The sequence below is a fragment of the Ursus maritimus genome, unplaced genomic scaffold, assembly GCF_017311325.1.
Source record: "Ursus maritimus isolate PB19 unplaced genomic scaffold, ASM1731132v1 scaffold_16, whole genome shotgun sequence".
Classification (NCBI taxonomy): Eukaryota; Metazoa; Chordata; class Mammalia; order Carnivora; family Ursidae; genus Ursus; species Ursus maritimus.
In genome coordinates, this window is record NW_024424008.1 from 2177641 (window position 1) to 2200124 (window position 22484).

Consider the following 22484-nt stretch of genomic DNA (forward strand, 5'->3'; position numbering starts at 1 on the left):
ACCTTAGTAAGATCATACAGTATTTGTCTTTCTCTATCTGATTTATTTCACTTAGCATAATGCTCTCAAAGTCCATCCATGTTGTCACAGATGGCAAGATTTCATTCCCTTTTTTTGGCTGACTAATACCCCATTGTGTGTATGTGTATCACATATTCTTTATCTATTCATCCGTCAGTGGACATTTAGATTGTTTCCATATCTTGGCTATTATAAACAATGCTGCAGGGGTGCTTGGCTGGCTCAATAAATAGAGCATGCAACTCTTGATCTCAGGGTCGTGAGTTCAAGCGCCATGTTGGGTGTGGAGCCCAACCTATTTATCTGAATAATAAATAAATAAGTAAATAAATAAAGTGCAATGAACATGGTAGTGCATGTATCTTCTCAAGTTAGTGTTTTCATTTTCCTCCAATAAATGCCCAGACGTGGAACTGCTGGGTCATTGGGTAGTTCTATTTTTAATTTGTTGAGATACCTCCATATTGTTTTCCACAGGAACTGCACCAATGTACATTTCCACCAACAATGCACAAGTGTTCCTTTTTTTCCACATCCTTGCTAAGACTTGTTATTTCTTTTTTTTTATTTTTTATTATAGTCACCATACAGTACACCCCTGATTTCTGATGTAAAGTTCGATGATTCATTAGTTGCGTATAACACCAGTGTACCATGCAATACGTGCCCTCCTTACTACCCATCACAAGACTTGTTATTTCTTTATCTTTTTGATAATATCCATTCTAATAGGTGTGATGTAATATCTCATTGTGGTTTTGATTTGCATTTCCCTGATGATAAGTGATGTTGAGCACCTTTTCATGCACCTGTTGACCATCTGTACATCTTCTTTGGAAAAATGTCTATTAGATCTTCTGTCCATTATTTAATCAGATGATCTCCTCCTCCTCCTCCTCTTCCTCCTCCTCCTCCTCCTCCTCCTCCTCCTCCTTCTTCTCCTTCTTCGTTTTGCTTTTGAGTTGTATGAGTTCATTATATATTTTGAATATTAGCCCCTTATCAGATACATGATTTGCAAATATTTTGTCCCATTTAATAATTTGCCTTTTCATTTTGTTGATGATTTCCTTTGTCATGCAGAAGCTTTTTAGTTTGATGTAGTCTCAAAAGTTTATTTTTGCTTTTGTTACCTTTGCTTTTGGTATCATCCAAAAAATCACTGCCAAGACTTATGTCAAGGAGCTTACTGCTTATGTTTTTGCAGCTCTTTAAATATTACTTTAAAATTCTAGCCTCTATTTTGAATATAAGAAGCCCATTACCCTGCTAAATTATGTTAATGAATGCCTTTCTTCCTATAAAAATGGTATAACTTTTAATGTTTGCTAAAACCAGCATATGAAATTTCATCAAGCCTCCATAATCCAGATCCACATAGTGAGACCAAAAGTTTTGAGAGTCAAAATTATTTATTAATTGAAAAAGTGCCTACTCTGTGCTAGATACAAAGATAGAAATAAGTGGATAATTCATTGATATAATTCATATAAGACATCTAAGTGGGATTAAATACCACCTATATACTCTGATGACTCAGATTTCTGTCTCTAGCTTAGATCTGGTCCCTGAACAGTGTCACATGTCCAGTTGCTTACTTTTACTTCTCCATTTGGATATTTAACAGTAATTTTAAAAGTATAGTCATCTGTAGGAGTTTGATATGGAAATAGAGTTAGGTGTCCAAAGCCAAACTTCTAATATCATATATAAAACTGGCTCCTCAGTTAATGGCAATTCTGACTTTTCAACTACTCTTGCAAAAAGCATTGGAGAAATAGACTCTTAACTATAGAGAACAAACTGATGGTTACCAGAATGGAGGTGGGTGGGAGGATGGGTTAAATAGGTAATGGAGATTAAGGAGTATATTTGTCGTGATGAGCACCAGGTGTTATGTGAAAGTGCTGAATCAGTATATTGTACACCTGAAACTAATATTACACTGCATGTTAACTAACTGGAATTTAAATTAAAACTTTTAAAAAATATGGAAAGAACCCAGATGTCCATCAGCAGATGAATGGATAAAGAAGATGTGGTATAGGGGTTCCTGGGTGGCTCAGTTGGTTAAGCATCTACCTTAGGTTCAGGTCATGATCCCAGGGTCCTGGGATCGAGCCTCATGTCAGGCTCTCTGCTCAGTGGGAAGTCTGCTTCTCCCCCTCTGCCTCTGTCCCCCCCCCCCAATTCTCTCTCTCTCTTTGTGTCTCTCAAATAAATAAAAATCTTTTTTGAAAACAAGATGTGGTATAGATATACAATGGAATATTACTCAACCATCAAAAAGAATGAAATCTTGCCATTTGCAGTGATGTGGATGGAACTAGAGGGTATTATGCTAAGTGACATAAGTCAATCAGAGAAAGACAATTATCATATGATTTCACTCATATGTGGAATTTAAGAAACAAAACAGATGAACATAGGGGAAGGGTATGAAAAATAAAATAGGATAAAAACAGAGAGGGAGGCAAACCATAAGAGACTCAACTATAGGAAACAAACTGAGGTTGCTGGAGGGGAGGTGGGTGGGCGGATGGGGTAATTGGGTGATGGGCACTAAGGAGGCACTTCATGTAATGAGCATGGGTGTTATATGCAATTGATGAATCAATAAATTCTACCTCTAAAACTAACAGACTCTATGTTACCTAAATTGAATTTAAATTTAAAAAAACTTTTTTAACTTTTTGAAAAAAGCCCTGGCGTCATCCTTTACTCTTTTCCATCTTTTGTACCCTACGTATGGACTCTTAGCAAATCTTGTGACCCATAACTTTAATTTTTACTCACCACCTTAAACCAAGCTATTACTACTTTTCACCTAGATTATTTAAATTACATCCTCACTGGTTCCCCTGATCCTACCCATATCTCCTATGTTCTATTTAAAGTGTTGTCTCATCCTTGCCCTATGAATTAAATGTGACAGGCACTCAGAATGTAAAGACTGAAAAGTATGTGGGAGGCATTAAATAATCATTTAATGAGTGAGTAATTGAAGGATCATGATGACAAGGGGTTAGAATAAAAAGGCAATTGATGCCCAAACGTGTGTTCAATGAGGATTTGAGGAGTTAGTGAGGGTAAATATTGTGATAGTGGCTGGAGAAGGTTTAAGTTCAAGATGAGTTTAGCATCATGGATGTCAAATGTGTTCCTTGTGACATTCAGATGAACCAACCCTAAAACTTCCATAATCCCTGGTCTTTGACTCATCTCTCTCAGAACTGGTACTTGAGTATTTTGATAATCCCTTGCTTGATTTCCTGTGTTCGTACTCCATAAACAATGGGGTTCAGGGCTGGTGGAATGAGGTGGTGTAAGACATTGAGAAGAATGGGTACCTCTGAGGGCACCTTCTTTCTTGCCTTGTTTGTGAAGATGAAAACTAGCAGCAATGTATAGAAGAAAAGTATAAGAATGAGATGGGAACCACAAGTACTCAAGGCTTTGGTGGCCGCACCTCCTGACTGCAGACGCATAACAGCTCTCAAGATGAAGCAGTAGGATAGCAAGATGAGCACCAAGTCAGAACCCAATAGACACCAAACACTCACAAACTGGTAGAGCTTATTTAGGTGAATATCACCACAGGAGAGCTTTGCTACAGAAATGTTGGCACAGATACAGTTCTCCACCACATTGCTGGCACAGTAGTTGAGCCTGGCAGCCAGAACTGGTGTAGGCAGTGTGGCCAACAAATTGCGGAAGACAATGAAAATGGCTGCATAAATGACAAATTTTTCAGTGATGATGGATGGGTAGCGTAGAGGATAGCAAATGGCCACATAGCGGTCATACGCCATAACCAGGAAGGTGGAAGACTCCATGGGAAGGAATGTATTCATGATGAACATCTGCAGAAAGCAGCCTGCAAAGCTGATGGTCTTCATGTTGAACCAGAAGATGAGCAGGACCTGCCAGAATCATTATTCTCAAAAACTGTGTCCATTCCCACCCTCGGTTACCTAACCTTGGGGAAACCCCCAATGGTTTCAACCACCTGTATCTCCAAACCACAGCCCCATAATCCCAGCTGGTACAGTATTCTAATTTCAAGTACCATCTATGTGCATCCCAATTAGAGAACCAGATTTATACCCTTTTCTCTCCATCTATAGACCATGCCTTGTGTTTAAACCTGTTCAGCCTGTCTTCTCTTGGTCAACCTCAGAGCTCCTACCCAAATTCCAGCTGAACACATCTGCCCACCTAAATGCATCACAAGAACATCAGAACTCAGTAAGTCTAATACTTATATTTGGATACCCTCCAATCTCTCTAAAGACATAAGGAAGCTCTTCCAATTATGATTCCTATGTCATCATATGATGTAAACATACATCCAGTTACATTTTGGAAAGTAAATTCTAGAACTCTTGGATGTAAAGGTGGAGTCATTCTGAGTCAAGAAGAATCTCTCCCTAGAAGTAAAAGGAAGGTCAAAACTTGGCATATCACCGACTCAGACATTGAGAGAGGGCCTGTCAATTGGGAAAGGATGAAACCTTAAAAAAAAAAAAAAGGGACACTGGGAATGAGAGGGGACATGTGTGGGAGCTGTGATAACCCAGTGTGATGGCGTGGACAACTAGCTGAGGATTTTCCTTCAGGGATAGGAGGATTTACAGCAGCAAAACAGTAGTATTCAGAGAACGAGGACAGTGCCTAGAAGTGAATCTGGGGGTGGGGTCTGACCTTAGGGATGACAGTGAGGCAGAGGATGATATCCAGCATGGAGAGGATGGCAAGCAGGTAGTACATGGGTTCATGCAGAGATGTCTCCTGCTGGATGGTGAGTAACAACACAAAGTTAGCCCCAAGGGCCAAAATCAGGAGGGGCGCCAGGCCAACAGATAGCCAGTGCTGTGTGTCCTGCATTCCTGGGAAGCAGATCATCAGGAATTCAGTCACCTGGGTGGCTGTGTTGTTGAGAAGTAGTACCATGACTGGCAGGTGGGCCTGAAACTGGCTGAAAGAAAAGACATGAATCCAGGTTTTGACTGTTTCATTAGTAACCTCGTAACTGATGTACTGGCCTCTGGTATAGGCTGTCAAGTTTCTCCACGGTTCTGGTGACATAAAATACGTCTACAATTTAAATTGTACAAGTTATTTTTTGTTAAAACAATGTCCTTAGCATTCATAACTTTATGAATAAAGAATAACTCCCTTCACAAGTCTATTCCAACTCCACACATAGACCCAGCCACTGACAGAACATGCTTTACACTTCATCTCACCGCCGTGTTTTTACATGTCGTATCCTCTTAGAATCAACTCTCTTGCCCTCAAATAACTAACTTCTGCTTGTCCCATTCTATCTGGACCAAGAATTATAGCTCTTAGGAATTTTTTTTTCTTGTTACTCTTTCTGCATCCATAGTTAGACACCTCCCCTTTCCATTGTTTCTCTATGATCCTTAAATATCCTGAGCATGCTGCTATTAAAACATTAATAAACTTCTCCTATACAAATGATATTTCCTATTTGTCTACCAAAAAGTCAGTGCTCCATCTGTGAGCAATGGAATCTTGTCTTTTTATCATAGCACAGAGAACAGCACCTCATGCATCTGCTGACATCACAGGCACTCAGTAAGTACAAGTCAGATATATGAAATGACAGATTGTTGAAAGCATCATAATACCCTTGACTCTTTTAACCTAGCATCTCCATATCTTGCTGTACTGTGAACCACCAGCAGCCTTGCTTAGCACTCAGTAAAAAGCTGAACAAAGCAGGATGGGAAAAACATTAGTGGTAAAACCTAGGGGTGAAAATAATAAACACAAAAGATACCTGTGCAGTATCTAACTTGCATCTATATTTGGTAAGTAACTTAAAATAATAAAATAAAACCACTACATTTCCTGGGCAGAGAAAAAAAAATAATGAAATGAGGCATCTAGAAGAAGAGAAAAACTAAAAGAATACTGAAATATGCCCCCAGGACAGAATGCTGCACAGACTGGAGCTTCAGTTCTCTTCAAGTATCTTCCTAACCATCCCGGATCCTGATAGGAAGAAGTGGCCAGGTTCTGCTTATTCTCCTCTGAGGCAGGAGAAAAACCATCTCTCACAGATGGATTTTGGGGCATGTTGTTGGGGTTTCCACAGACACACACACACACACACACACACACACACACACACACACAATGTCCCAATCAAGGTTTAGACCTGTTGGGTTTTTTTTTGTTTTTTTTTTTTTTCTTGAATATACAGTGTGGGCTTCTCATCAGGATTTCCCTTTATCTAGACCAGTGGATCTCAAATGAAAATCACCTGGAGAGCTGGTTGAAACAGATTTCTGATACCAAGCTCCAGAATTACCAATTTAATAGTTTTTTGGGGAGAAAGCCAAGAATTTACCTTTCTAACAAGTTCCCAGGTAATGCCAATACTGCTTTTCCAGGGACGATACTTGGAAATGACAAAGCTACACCCACCTGTCCTAACTGACCTAACCACTGATTTAGACAGACTGCCACCTCAGTTCAGCCAGCCCTGGTGTCAGCTCTGCTCAGCTTCAACATCACATTGGCTGCTTTTCCCGTTATCTTTACTATTTGAGCACAATTCCGGCTAATCTCGTCTCCTATCTTGAAAGTTATCTTCCTCCCACAGACGCTCTGGGAATTCTATAGGTTCCTTTTTCATGGTTTTATCTCTCTGACTGGATGTATAGTTCTTAGCCACCCTTCCTAGGAAGACCAAAGCGCATTAAGGTCAAAAACAAGGTATACATCATTTTTCTTTGTGGCAGTTGGCACAAATCCAGACGCTTAAAATATGTCTCTACTAATCAGAGACAGAGCTGAACTGACCCACACCCTGCTGTGCTCATGCTCTTCTGACACGGCTGATCTTAGGGTCTTCACATACTAACATCTGAGGGCACAAGGAACAGTGAATTAAGTTGAAGACCAAACTTAAATTATCACTTATGCTTGGCTTTCCACTGTACTGTTCTCAAAAATACTTACAGAGAAAGTCTGCTCCAAACGGCAGTTGGACCACCCAGCTGCTGTCAGGTAATGTGTGACCTCTCCAACTCTGACTAGCCCTCTCCTTATGGCTTTGGTGGAATGGGAAAGAGAAACCAGATCTGAAGAGAAACCAGAGTATTGTGACTTTGGCCCCTGGACAACTTTATGAAGATGTTGTCCCTATAACAGCCACCACTCTCCTGTGGCTGGAAATATGAAGAGTTGGTTGGGGCATCCTGCTCCCATGGGTTCCTGCCTCCCTGTAGATGTGCACACATTTCTAATGTGAAGAAAGAAGAAAGAAAGAGAGAAAGAGAGAAAGAGAGAGAAAGAAAGAAAGAAAGAAAGAAAGAAAGAAAGAAGAAAGAAAGAAAGAAAAAATTTCTGCATTTATACTCAGAGGAAGCGAAAGAGCAGTGATGAGCTCCTAGCTTCTTTTGAGGTGTCTGAGTTACATAGCTGAGATGTATTACTTGTGATGGAAAGGAATATCACTCAGGGACTTGGAAGATGTAACTAAAAGATCCTTTAGGAAGATAAATGTTAACAGACTTATGAAATGACTTCATCTTATATATTAGCTGTATTCTAGAAAAACTTTTTAAAATGAGTACTTTATGATGACTTATTTCATCATTAATTTATATTAAGTTTTATAAATACCTTCACACAGGGAAAGTATGTCACTTGAAGGAAAGCAACTAGATGGAATCCTGAACACTCCGAACAGTGTATTTAAATAGACTGTAGTAAGTCAAGAATACCAGTTTTTATTCTGGGATTATCACTAAAATAACACTAAAAAAGACTGCATAAAAATTTCATTAATCCAAAATAAGACAAGAAAGTAGGAGAAGGAAATTAAAATGTGTGAGGTAATATACAAACAATAATATGGTAGCTATGAAGCAACCAGCAATTCCGTTTATGTAAATAGACCAAGTATTCCAAGTAAAAGACTAAGACTATCAGACTGAATATATTCTTGTTGCTTACAAAAGACACATTTTAAATATAAACACCCAGAATGATTAAAAACAAAAGAATGGAAAAACTATATCATGAACATACTGACCAGGAGAATGTCAGTAGCTACACTAATCTGATTAATGCAAACATAAAGGCTGGAAGCATTACCAGAGATAATAAAGGATATCTTACAATGATGAAGTTTTTATAATGATGAATTAGAAAATATAACAATATCGTAACTCCAATTAAAATAATGCAAAAAAATCAGCACAAAAGGAGAAATAAATCCACAAAGTGAGATTTCAACATGCCTCTCCTAAAACATGATAGAACAGCTGATAAAAAGGAGACCCATACAGATAGGAAACATTAGAACAATGTAATTAACCAACCTTGCCCAAATGACATGTACATAACATTGTACCCAATCACAACAGTATGAATATTCCTTTCATATATAAAACATTATCAAAACCAACTAAATGCTGAAACATAAAAAAAAAGTCTCAACGAATTTCAAACTATTGAAATTATTCAGAATATGTTCTCTGACCACAGTGTAATTAAGCCATGAAGAAATAAAAATAATGTATCTGAAAATCCCACACCTCACACAAATTAAATAATATATATCTAAATAAATATAAGTAACAGAAAAAATCAAAATGTAAATTGGAAAGTATTTTGAACTGATGATAATATAAAGCATAAGCAACTCTACAGAATAGTAAAAGTACATAAAAAGAAATCTATAGTCAAATATATATACATATATGTATATTATATATTAAATTTAGCATATTTTAATGTAGTACATGTAATAAAAATAGAATATGTTTTATATGAATGAAAAGAAGAAAGAATAAAAGTCAATGTTTAAGTATGACATCTGAAAAAAAGAACTAATCAAAAAAGTAGAAGCAATAAATAAGATAAGATTAGAAGGATTCCCCAAACACAAGAAACCTGAAGAAAACTATATGAAGGCATAACATGATCAAATTGCTCAGAATCAATGATAAAAAGAAAATCTTAAAAGCAGACATAGGAAAAAGACAAATTATACACAAAAGAAAAAATTTAAGAATAACAGCAGATTTTTTTGTCAGAAGCCATTGAATGAGAATACAGTGAAGCAACATCTTTAAACTACCAAAAAAATTTTGTTAACTTAGAATTCTATTTTTTGGGAGAATATCTTTCAAAAATAAAGGGAAAAAAATCCTTTTTCGGACATACGAAAGCTGAAATTATTCATCACCAGGAGCCCTGAACTGCAAAAAGTATTAGAGGAATTCTTTTTTCAGCACAAAGAAAATGATACCAGATTAAAATCTGGATCCAGACTAAGAAATAAACAGTTCCAGAAATGATAATTACGTAGGTAAATAAATAAGCAAACTATTATAAGACTGTTACACTATACATGAATGATATATCACTTTAAGGCACTCTGTCATAACTTAATGATGTATATTGTAAACCCTAAAGTAACAACTAAAATAAAAAAACAAACAGTCATAACTACTAACCAAAAGAGGAGAAGAAACAGTGAAAAGAAATAATCAAATATGAAGCATAAAAACAGGAAAACATGGAACAAAGAACAGGTAAATTGTATAGAAAACAAATAGCAAGATGGTAGATTTAAACCAACCATATCAGTGATAAAATTAAATGCAAATAAATTAAACAACCCAATTAGAAGGCAAAAATTATGAGTGTGAATAAAAAAGCAAGGTCAATTATATGTTACCGATGAAAGCCCCACTTCAAATATACAGGCACAAATAGATTAAAAATAAAAGAAGGAGGGAAGAAATACCATTACAAGAAAAGAAAAGAGAAAAGAAAAGAAAAGAAAAGAAAAAGAAAAGAAAAGAAAAGAAAAGAAAAGAAAAGAAAAGAAAAGAAAAGAAAAGAAATCAATCCCTCTCAGGAACATGGATATAAAAGTTGTTCAGAGGGCACGTGGGTGGCTCAGTCCGTTAAGCAGCCAACTCTTGATTTTGGCTCATGTCATGATTGCAGGGTCCTGTGATTGAGCCCCTCACTGGGCTCCTTTCTCAGTGGGGAGTCTGCTTGAGGATTCTCTCTCTCCCTCTCCCTCTTTTCCTCCCCCCTCACTTTCTGTCTCTCTAAAGTAAATAAATCTTTTTTAAAAAAGTTCTTAACAAATCATCAGCAAATCAAATGCAATGATATGAAAATATTAAGTGATCACAAACAAGCGTAATATAATATTTGAAAACTAATGTGACTTGCTGCATTTGCAGAATAACAAATGGAACGATGTGATCATCTCAAAATAAGCAGATAAAGCATTTGACCAAAGTAAATACCCATTTTAAGATCTTAGCAAACTAAAAACAGAGGGAATTTCCTTGATCTGATAAAACATATTCCCAAAAGACCTACAGCAGACATGGTAATCAATGGTTAAATAATAAAGACTCTTCCTTTAATAAAAGACAAAATAAAAGGCAAAAATTTCTACTACCACCACTTCTTTTCAACATGGCACAGGAGGCTCGATTCAATAACAGTAAATCTGGAAGAAACTAATAGCAAGCAGAACAATTGCAAAGGAAGAAATAAGACTGTCATTTTGCAAAGCATAATGAGTATTTAGAAAAGCCAAAAGTGAAAAGCTAGAATTAATACATGAATTTAGCATTATCACCCAAAACATAGTCAATACACAAATTAGCTATGTATGACAACAAACAGAAAACAAAATAAAAAGAACACATCCACAATAGCATCAGAAAAGAATAATATCTAGGAATAAGTCTAAATAAAGATTACATATCTTTACACTGAAAGATACAAAATTGGAAACTAAATAAAATACAGAAATGTAGTTATTGATTGTAAAATATAACACTGTAAGGATGTCAACACCCCCCAAAGTTAATCTCTAGATTCAAAGCAATCCCAGTCAAATTCCCAGCAGTTTCTTCCTCTCTTTTTTTTAAGAAGTCGTTTGTAAAGCTTCGTATGGGAACTGAATAAAGCAGTCCTAAAGATGAACTGGATGACTTATATTGACTGTCAGGTTTCAAACATATTACAGAGCTGTTGGAATTAAGACAGTATGCTATTGGCACAAAGATAGACAAACCAACTAATTGAACAGTTAGAGAGCCCAGAAATAGACCCAGATATATATGGCCACCTATATATATCAATAATTTTCCTCTCTCAGCTTCTCCATTCAGCATCCCTTCTAGATCCAGACCTGAGCTACACTTTACACGTTTTGTGCTAACTCACAGACGTTTCATCAAAACTATGTCTAGAATAATGTATCTGGCGGAATAATGTATGTCTGGTGGATAATAATCTCTGTATCTCTGGATCCTCAAACACCAATATGTAAGGGGTACAATTCTTATTCTCTTACATACAGGGTGGAATGAAAACCCTAACACAAAGTATTTCTTCTCCTAAGACTTTTTTTTAATTGAATAAATTTGACACATAACATTGCATAAATTTAAGGTATACAAAAGGTATTACTTTGCTACATTTATATATTGCAATATAATTGCTGTTGGAGCAGTATTTATCATGTCACATAATTATAGTACAGTATTATTATCTATAGTCATTATACTGTGCCCTAGACCTCTAGTTATTTACTACTCATTACAAGTTTATACCCTTAAAAGCTATCAATCTTATCCCCCCACCCTTCATTTCCTGGTAGCTACCATTCTACTTTTTGTTTTTTACAGGTTTGATTTTTTTTTTTTTTAGATTCCACATATAAGTGATACATACAGTGCTTGTCTTTCTCTGACTGACCTACCTTGTGCTAAGCCTTTAAACGGATAGGTACTGTGTAAAGTTAAGTGGATATCTTATTCAGTTAGTAGTCTGCTGCCAGTATGTAACTCTTCAACTTCTTGTTGCCTTATGCTCTTGGCTGGGCTCCATAAAATTGATAAAGTCATAATGTTGCCTCAAATACACCACATCAATCCTCTTCTAGCATTATAGTTAACTATGAGACTGATTGGTCTTCAACTTGATACGCCATTTTCTTTAAAAATGCCTTTCTCTTGGCGCCTTCTTGTTAGTCTTCAAATATCTGAATGTCTTAGATTTTTCATTACACCCTAGACAGTGGTTGATACCTTGGTTGTTTTACTTGCAAGTGTGCATGCATTTACCAGCTTCATGAGTCCTTGCATTTTTATGATTACTGCTGAGACACTCAATAAGCCACTCATAATTCCCAGACGCGTCTGTAATTAAGCCGTTCTGATTGGATACCCTAGGTTAAGGATCCATTCTCCCTCATTATTTAAGCCTGTTTCAGGTCTTCTGAAAACTGGTCCTATATATAATAACATTCAAAACAACCCTTGTATTCTACAACTGATTCAGTGTTTTGTTTCTTTGTTTAATTGAATAAATTTGACATGTAACATTGTATAAATTTAAGGTGTACAATATGTTACTTTGATACATTTATATATTGTAGTATGATTGCTGTTATAATAATATTTATCACATTATATAATTGTAGTACAATATTATTATGTGTATTCATTAAACTGTGCATTAGATCTTTATGGCTTATTTTTTACTCATCACAAGGTTGTACCCTTAAACACTACCCATGTTATCCCCCATTCCACATCCCCCTGTAACCACCATTTAACTCTCCTTTTTTCCTACTGTTTTTTTTGTTGTTGTTGTTTACTTTCTCTATTTTGCAGGTTTGATTTTTTTTTTTTTTAGATTCCACATATAAGTGATACATACAGTGCTTGTCTTTCTCTGACTGACCTACCTTGTGCTAAGCCTTTAAACGGATAGGTACTGTGTAAAGTTAAGTGGATATCTTATTCAGTTAGTAGTCTGCTGCCAGTATGTAACTCTTCAACTTCTTGTTGCCTTATGCTCTTGGCTGGGCTCCATAAAATTGATAAAGTCATAATGTTGCCTCTCTTGTAGGTCAAAATATAATAGAGATGCTTTGCGTTTCCTGTCCTCATGGTCACCATTCCCTGAAGTATTACATCCTACACAAACATACCTACCTACCTAAGCCTACAGACACACTTACACAGACCTACATACTTCCAGAGATGGAGGAAAGACGTATGCATTTAAACACAAAAAGAAGGAGAAAATAGATGTTTATAGCACTTCACTCAGAGCACCTTAAAGTCCCATGCATTGGACTATTGTCTGTAAGAGATACCAGACATTTAGGACCACATTCCTAAATATAAAATTTATCTGCCACATTCTATTTTATTGTACGTTTCATTCCACATATCATTTCATTCTCCCATTTTACTGCATTCCACGTTTTATTAATCTATCACATATGCATTTGCTAAACATCCCTCTGACACCCTCAGTTTGTTTCCAAGGGGACTCTAGATTCGATGACTTTAAAATCCCTGTAGATACAAAATTCTAAGTATCCAGAGATTTAAGAGAAAAAAAAAAAAAGATGGCCAATGTGGACAATCCACCAAATACTTTTGTGTGCCTCAAGAGGTAAATTATAGAAAATTTAATTTTTTCTATTAATGTATATGTCATTTTTGAATGAAATTTAAAATTTTTAAATGAAATAGTAACATGGAATTAAAATTAAATTTTATTTAATTCAATAAAATTTTTAAATGAATAACATGAAAATTGTAGAAATACAATTTATAAATTAAAGAAATGAAATAGTAACATGAAAAATTATAGGAATACATGTAGTGAATCTGTGAGCACATGTTCCTCACTGGCTCATTTGCGATCCCTCCAGTCTTTCATTGTGAAGAGAGGTGGTTTTAGTCTGGATGCATTCCAACCAGACCCTTAGGCAACTGCCAACATCTGAAATGAGGCAACAGGACCAAGATTTTAAAAGATGACTTAGAACAAGGAATGACAGAGGGTACCATGGTGCAACATCATGAGCTTTGAATAAGGAAAGGATTTTATAAGTTAGTGATGCACAATAATCAAGAAATTGCACTGGGGAATAGAAATGACACACAGGGCAGAGCAGAGCATCGCTGAAATACATCTTGTGTATAAGATAATGAAGAGCATCTTCTTTTGAAGACATGAGAGAAATCAATGTTTATAGGAAAATAATGAAATGGGTTCCCATCTATAAGTTATTAGCATGTTTTAGTCTCTGGTTGAAAACTTCCCATAGAGTAGGACACCCAAAAATCAGATAAATTACATAATAAAAGGCTCATTATCACCCTTCTTAAATGAGAAAATGAGAGCTCAGATCAGTGAGTCAAAAATTACACATCTAGTCAGTGGCCAATTGGTATACCTGGGATTCAAATAAATAAAGATTCGTTCTTATCTCATCCAAGAGAAGCAGTCTTAGGTGCTATGTTATATAAAATCACCTTGAACTGTAAGTTATGTAAGGTTTTTTGTAAAGTGCTTTGGAGAATACATTATATTAACAACTTGATCCTTCCCTTAATTTTCAGAGGAAATAAGAAACAAGATTTGCATGTATGAATTATTCACTTTAGTTCAACAAAAATAACTAAAATATGTAAATAATTGTGCTACCAGTCCTAAGCATATAAAGCTAAGAAGATGACTAAAACTCTCAACAGACTCAGGAATTCATAAACTAGTGCCAGAGGGAGATATACATGTTGCTTCAGATAGATTACCTTCATTGGGGTGAAAAAAGGGAAGGACTGTAAAATAGATGGAGTTTAAATTGAGACTTGCAGTTTGTCAAATGAAGACACTGTACTGGTTTCCTATGTGCAAGAAGATTCTTGAGAATAGATTTTAAGAAAAAATATCACTGGGTATAATCTGAAAATAATGACCTAGGAGCAACTGGAATGATGGGTAAATAGGACAATGTTCAGTTAGGATCAGTCTTTGGAGCTGCGGAAGAGAGAAGAGAGAGTGGATCAAAGCTATTATTTTGGTGAGAGACGATACTGTAGGAATGATAAATTAGTTTATAAATCCCCCAAGAATGACCACCTTCATCATAGTTCAGCTATGTTAGAAGACATTCTCAAGTGGCTCTTATACGTGAGGCTCTCAGTATCCAAAAGGGGATTCTGTCGCCAATGTAAATTAACCCCAGGAAATATTGTCCAATACCTGAGTCTCCACCATTTTCAGGGCATGATCAGGAAGGGAACTGCAAAGAATTAAACACACCAGGCCTTGTTCAAATAACCCACTAATATGGATGCCTGGATCCCATAGGATGCTATGCTGGCACCAGCACAGGATATGAGGATTGACACAACAGAGCTGAAAGTAGAATGAATAAGTCAATTTAACTGTATATCAGTGATAGGCAGGAAAAAATGGGGTTGTAGAGAGCACCTGAAATCTGATGGAAAAGGTGAGATAGGAGAGGATGAAGACACAAGTTAGTAAAGCCCATCTGAAAACAGGACACACACTTTCACTTAAAACGAAGTGTACACACACACAAATGAGTCATCTTAATATTTTTTAATTTGTTAAAAATAAGTAAAGAACTCCAGGAAATTCATACTCCAGAGAAGTGGCTTTAGATAAATATATTAACAATATCTGGCAGGGCTTAGAGGAGGCAGTGTCATTCCCTCACTGTAAGAATCAATGTTCTAGAGCCAACTGCTGGATCTCCACAGGAGCCCCATTCATGACACAAAACCAGTATGAACTGTGTCAGGTAGAACCAAGTGCTCTAATGTATATCTAAGTATGAAACAACTGAGGAAACTGAGAGGCACTGAAAGTGACCAGAATACCATTTCTTCTTTATTTGAAAAACAGTTCCACTCTAATTAAGTTCCTGTAATTATGACTTGACAAGTCTCTCTCACACAGATGAGGCCAAAGGAAACTTCCAGATAACTCCAGAATGCAAAAAACTAAGGTCCTAGTCAATGCAGAGAAAACAAGAGTCAGGATATGAATATCCCCATAATCAACTGAAAATTTGGAGAGTGCAAAATCCAAACTTATCCCTGCAATAACTATTTAAAGTTCCTATGCATCATGAAAAATATTCCCTATTATCAATTTCAATTCCCCAGGTTAGTTCTCACCCATTTTACCTCTTACAACGTTCTCAGCAGCTTCTGGATTCCCTGCTTGATCTCCTTGGTTCTCACACCGTAAACAATGGGGTTCAGAGCTGGGGGGATGAGGTGGTGCAGGATGTTGAGCAGGATGGGGACATCTGGGGGAATCTTCTTCCTGGCCAGGTTAGTGATGACCAGAACCAGCAGGACTGTGCTGAAGAAGAGGATGAGGATGAAGTGGGAACCACATGTGCCTAGAGCTTTGGCCATAGCGCCCTCGGCCTTGATCCTGAGCACAGCTTTCAGGATGAAGGAGTAGGAGAGAACAATTAGGATGAGATCAGAGCCCAGTAGAGTCCAACCTGCCACAAACTGGTAGAGCTGATTGAAGGTGATGTCATCACAGGAGAGTTTGGACACAGACAGGTTAGTGCAGATACAGTTCTTGATGATGTTCTCTGCACAGTATCTGAGCCGGGAAGAAAGTATGGGGATAGGCATAGTAAGAAGGCCATTCCGGGCCACAACAAATATGGCAGCCCTAACCACAAATTGGTCAGTGATTATGGATGGGTATCGTAGTGGGTGACAGATGGCCACATAGCGGTCATAGGCCATGACCATGAATGTGCAGGACTCCATGGGGAGGAAACTGTTCATGATGAACATCTGGAGAAAGCAGGCTGAGAAGCTGATGGACCTGAGGTCAAACCAGAAGATGGCCAGGACCTTGGGGATGACGGTCAGGCAGAGCACCATGTCCAACAGGGAGAGGAGGCTGAGCAGGTAGTACACGGGCTCATGCAGAGAGGCCTCCAGCCTGATGGTGATCAGCAGGGTGGCGTTGGCCCCCATGGCCAGGAGGAAGAGCAGGCTGAGGGGCAGGGACAGCCAGTGCTGCCAACTCTGGTAGTTAGGGAAGCAGATGAGGAGGAATTCGGAGACTGGAGCAGTGGAGTAGTTGCTGGGTGCTGCCATGTAAAGTGTCCTAATCACTACTGACACTTTGGAAAACCTTGAAGGGTAAGACAAGAATATAATGCCAAGTGAAATAAGTCAAGCAGAGAAAGACAAATATCATATGATTTCTCTCATCTGTGGAACATAAGAAATAGGATGATCGGTAGGGGAAGAAAGGGATAAAGAAAGGGGGGATAATCAGAAGGGGGAATGAAGCATGAGAGACTATGGATTCTGAGAAACAAACTGAGGGCTTCAGAGGGGAGAGGGGTGGGGGAATGGGATAGGCTGGTGATGGGTAGTAAGGAGGGCACGTATTTCATGGTGCACTGGGTGTTATAATAAAAAATATAATAAATATAAATATATAATACATATATTATATATAATAATAATATATATAATTTATTATATATAATAAATATATAATAAAAAATCATTAAAAAAAAGAATAAATCCATCCAAACAATATGAACACCCATGGAGAAGTAACATATTTTTCATAGAACTACTTAAAAATAATAGTAGTTAAGTGTCTGGTACTATATTTTCTTTTTATGTTCCGTTAGCCAGCATATAGTACATCGTTAGTTTTTGATGTGTAGTGTTCAATGATTCACTAGTTTCGTAGAATACCCAGTGCTCATCACAATACACATCCTCCTTAATACCCATCACCCAGTTACCCCATCCCCCACGCCCCTCCCTTCTGTAACCCTCAGTTTGTTTCCTGGGGTCCAGAGTCTCTCATGGTTTGTCTCCCTCTCTGATTTCTTCCCATTCAGTTTTCCCTCCCTTCCCCTATGGTCCACCATACTATTCCTTATGTTCCGCATATGAGTGAAACCATATGATAATTGTCTTTCTCTGCTTGTCTTATTTCATTTAGCATAATCCCCTCCTAGGTACTTTATAAATATAAACTCTTCCATCCTGTTAAAAATCCTGTAAGTAGGATGATAGTAGAATGACAATATTTCCTGTTTGCCTGGGATAATTCCCCTTTAAGCCCGTACACACTCTTAATAGTTTCCCAACTTGGTTGACAAATTACATGATCATCCTCCTTATAATAAAACACCATTGTTAGTCCACTTTTATAGATGAGGAAACAAAGGCAAAAGTAAGTAAGTAAGGTCATTTTATTAAAATCACAGAGGTGAAGCCATGCCTTGAAATTGTGAAGTCTGAATCTACAGCTAGCTACTATACTACTACTACTACCTACGACACCGAGACACCCACGCAGGCTCTGCTGCTAGAGCAGATCAACCATAGGCCCTACACAAATGCGTGCCCCTGTCCTTCCTCCAAGAGATGACATCATAGGCAAAGGAGAAATCAGGACTACATGCATCACCATAAAATACCTAAAGACTTCAACAGAGTCATTACTACCATTTATATAGGAAATAGCATCTTAGAGAAGTTTAAAAAAGAATACACTTTGAGACAAAAAGGTATGAAAAAGTCTCCTAATGTCTTGGGCAGGCAGTTGGGATAAGAACAAGAAATTGTAGGAGCCGGCAATTTTGGTCCAACACTACTACCCAACAGTGAGGGACAGTAGTAATTGCTGTCTTCATCTGATTCCATGTGGATTCTCTGTCAGTCACAAACCCAGACTGAGCAGATTCACATGGACCCCTGGTCTGGTACACCCGAATCAGTTATGAGCTTTTAAGACACTTCTGAGATAACTTTTATATGGCTGCCATGCTAAGGTTTATCTCAGAACATTGAGTGACATGTTCAGTGGCACTTCGTTTTCCACTCTCTGAGGATGCCCAAAATAAGCCAATTTTTTAATAATAATTTTTTATTATGTTTTGTTAGTCACCATACAGTATATCCTTAGTTTTTGATGCATTGGAGGGCAAAATAAACCAATTTTTATCAACAATGTCAGTAGTCCTAATGAGTGTTTGACCCTCCTAGAGCCAGCTTCCCCGTCTTTCCTAAGATGTAAGAAGATAAGGTAAGTGTAAATATTTGAAGGCATATTTTGAAATTGAAAGAAATAAATTTTTTCCTCTATTTTGCCTAATACGTTATCAGTTTCCGTATTTGCTATATAATCTATAGCAGCAATTCCAAGAGAAATACATTGTGAGTCATACATAATTTTGCATTTCTAGTAGCTACCTTTAAATAACTCAAAGGAAACACATGAAATTAACTTTAATAATGTTATTTTTCTCAGTATATCCCAAGTGTTATCACTTCAACATGTATCAATATGAAAAACTTTATAGAGCTATTATTTTACATTCTTTGTTTTTGTTTTCGCATGAAGTCTTCAAAATCAGGTACATTTTATATGTGAAGCACATCCTAATTCTGACTAGCCACATTTCAAGCACCCATAGCCACACGTGGCCTGGATGTGTAGTGTATTAGACAGCTCAGGTCTAGAGTTCTGGAAAACTAAACACTCCTCTTTCTATTTTGCTTAAAATGAGTTCACTTTTTGCATTGGCAAATGGCATCTATAACCTGAGTTATTTGTGGAAATTCCATTCATTTGGCTCTGGGTCAGCTCAAATTTACAGTTTTTATTTTCTTTTTCAATACTCCCCATCAAATTTCCTTTAGAGATTCTTAAGTAAATTGATCTTTCAAACTTCAGGATGGGAATGGTTAAGAACAGAAATAATCAACACTTCCAGAGAGCCCAGATTAGTTAACATAGATGCTTCTATCACAGACAAGGACTTTCCAGCAACACCTACCTCCCTGACTCAGGTTAGACTATGACTCTTGCCCTGACCTGTAACTTAAACCAATGCGGTGATTTAATTTTTTTGGAGTCAGTTGTCACAAGTCGGCAAAGAACCCCAGAATATCTAGATATCTCCAAATGTGGTTTACAGGAACACCATTCTTCCACATAAGATATATTTGGGGCCTGGAACTAGGTTTTGTTAACAAAGGGTGATAAAAGAGTAGAAGTTCAGAGGGTAGAATCAGAGTTAGGTAACAGCTACAGCTTCAAACATAAATCCAGACCAAACCAATTTATCCTGTTAGTCAGACCATACAAACTTACCTGCGGCCAGATTCCAGTTAACTTAAAGAAATAAATCTATTCCTATAAACTCATCCACTTCATTTCCAACTGGTCATTATGTTCTTTTTCCTGGATCAACAAACCAAAAATAAGGAATTGACTCTACATCCAGTCTTCTGGAGAGCATGGAAACATGAATAGTAGGAAAACTATTCCGTCCCAGAGAGAGAAGCAGGAAAGAGCACTGGGAGACAAGCCAGGATGCGAAGGTATGGCCAAGGGGGAGTAATCAAGGCAACTGGGATTACTGGTCCTATCCCATCTGGTGCTTCTACAGCAATCTTCTGTAGGGGGTCAGAATTGCAGTTGAGGAAATCAATTTTGGGTTTCTAGCTGCCATAAGCAATAATGAAGATATAGATTTAATTCCAAGAACACTCACCCTGATCTCAGCTTTTTTAAATGGAAAAGGTATAGCTTATACTAGAAAAACTTTGCTCCTACATGAAAGCAGTGATACAGGGCACCTGGGTGGCTCAGTCGGTTAAGGGTCCAACTCTTGATCTCAGCTCAGGTCTTGATCTCAGGGTCGTGAGTTCAAGCCCCATAGTTCAAAGCAGTGATATACCAGATTTGGAGAAATTGATAGATTTCTTGTAGCACCAGGCCTGCTACAGTCCTACCAGGAGAATTCCTTCTCCCTGTTTATATTGAATATGGAATACCTGGAGGCCGACATGCTTCATCCTTCCCATCTTCATGATTCTCCTGCCTCCAAACCAGGCCTACCAGCTTGTGGAGGCTGTACTCTACTACTGCTATTTATGACTATTTGCTGCACCACCTATCCAAGCCCTTCAGAGGCTCCAGAGGCTATTTTTAAGGCCCTAAGGTCCATGCTGTCTCTTCCCTCCCCACAGCCCACAGAGGCTAAGACTATTTTAGCCATCTGAACCTAGAGCCTAAGGCACGTATTCTCAGGAGGGGAGGTGGAGAAGAAAGCAAAGAAAACAGAAGACAAAATCTAATACGGGAGTAGCAGTAACAAGGAGAGAGTTGAGGAAAATCTTTGGGAGAAGGGTGCTTCTAAATAAGGAACATATATGTTTGAAAAACAAATATTTCTAGACTTAGAAGAGAGAGAAATCTATTTCAGGTCTTAAGTGTACTCTTAGAAAAATTATTAAATGAGAGTTTAATATTACCATTAAACTAGGGTCATCTCATTACGGTCATTCTACAAAAATGGGCCAAGCAGTTAGCATGTTATGGACATATCATTTCCTCTATTACCCACAGTGCAGTGGCTTAATTGGAAATAGGAATGGACACTTCAGACATTTATTATTAATGACAGGGCATGATAAGAACATGAAAATCTAACTTACTCACTGGATGAGTATAGGCTTCATCTGAGTATATGCAGCAGTAAAGAGGAAATGCTGTGGAAAGCTTCTAGGAACCAGAAATAGGAGTGAGGGAGCTGGAGAAGATTCTGGACACAGTTCTCTCTTTCTCACCTCACAAGGTCTGAGTCCCAGCACTGGGGTTGCCATCATGTTTCAGATGTTGGGAAATAGCTGGGCAAGACACTACCTCTTTTGCTTTGGACTTAGCTCTATGTCTTCCAAAGGGAACCTTGGGTTACATAACAGCCTCACCTCACTGGCCATGCTAGCAATGCCCCTTAGTATTGCCTAGGACTGAGATAATCCTTCTCTACTTTATTCTTCTAACGCTGCCACCTCTTCCTGAACAGAAGGGAATATCCCAGGGAGGCTCCTGCTACCATCTGGTTCATGTAGCATCCATGTGCCAGAACCAGAAGCCCTCACTCAGGAAGAGTCTAAATTAGGAAATACAATACATAAAGATGAAATTGTGATAGAAAAGAGAAAGGCAGACAAAGGTGATGACACCAAAGAATGATATCATCGCTCTTTTCTACTGAGAACAATTCTAAAGCAGAGATTCATAGCTTCGCAGCTTTTCTCAGATGAAGTGTCAAGTCACAGCTGGTTCTGAGAGAAACTGCAGGAGCCTTGTACCCTAAAAAAGGAAAATTGGACTAAAGTAAGGACTCCATGGGATCTGTAGAAAATAGGTGGTACAGCATTCTAGGCTCTGTTTATTTCCTTGGTTATTTTACAGGTAAACTGGGAGTGATATTCCTTTCTAAAGCCCTGGGCAGGGGCTGCAAAACAATCGATCATCTGCATACCATGTGGCCACAAGTCAGTAAGATAATGTACTACAACAGCTGTCGGGGTGTGGTGAAAGCAGACTGTGTTTCATGACTGGAGTGTCAGAGCCTGTCTTTCTCCCTTCACTATCCCAGAGGGAAATGTGGAGTCAACTTTGGGGGACAGGTGACATTGGAAGCCAGAGAACCTCAAAGGAGGTGAGCACTGGATGGTATCATAGCCACATATCACCCATGGCTGTCCTTTGCCTTTCCAGAAGGTATGCCTGTAGGTAGC

At 37.8% G+C, this 22484-nt stretch overlaps 2 protein-coding genes across 2 annotated transcripts; both read right to left on the reverse strand.

The window, feature by feature from the left end:
* Positions 1-3248: 3248 nt before the first annotated feature.
* Positions 3249-7268, reverse strand: LOC103681425 (olfactory receptor 56A4-like). Its single transcript, XM_008710988.2, has 2 exons — positions 4726-7268; positions 3249-3944 (listed from the first exon to the last, which is right to left on the reverse strand). Exons 1-2 carry the CDS (start codon positions 5107-5109, stop codon positions 3249-3251), a joined length of 1080 nt encoding a protein of 359 aa, XP_008709210.1. The 5' UTR covers positions 5110-7268.
* An 8802-nt stretch (positions 7269-16070) lies between these two features.
* LOC103681445 (olfactory receptor 56A4-like) lies at positions 16071-17046 on the reverse strand. Its single transcript, XM_008711008.2, has one exon. The coding sequence runs from the start codon at positions 17010-17012 to the stop codon at positions 16071-16073; it is 942 nt and encodes a 313-aa protein (XP_008709230.2). The 5' UTR covers positions 17013-17046.
* Between the last annotated feature and the right edge of the window lie 5438 nt (positions 17047-22484).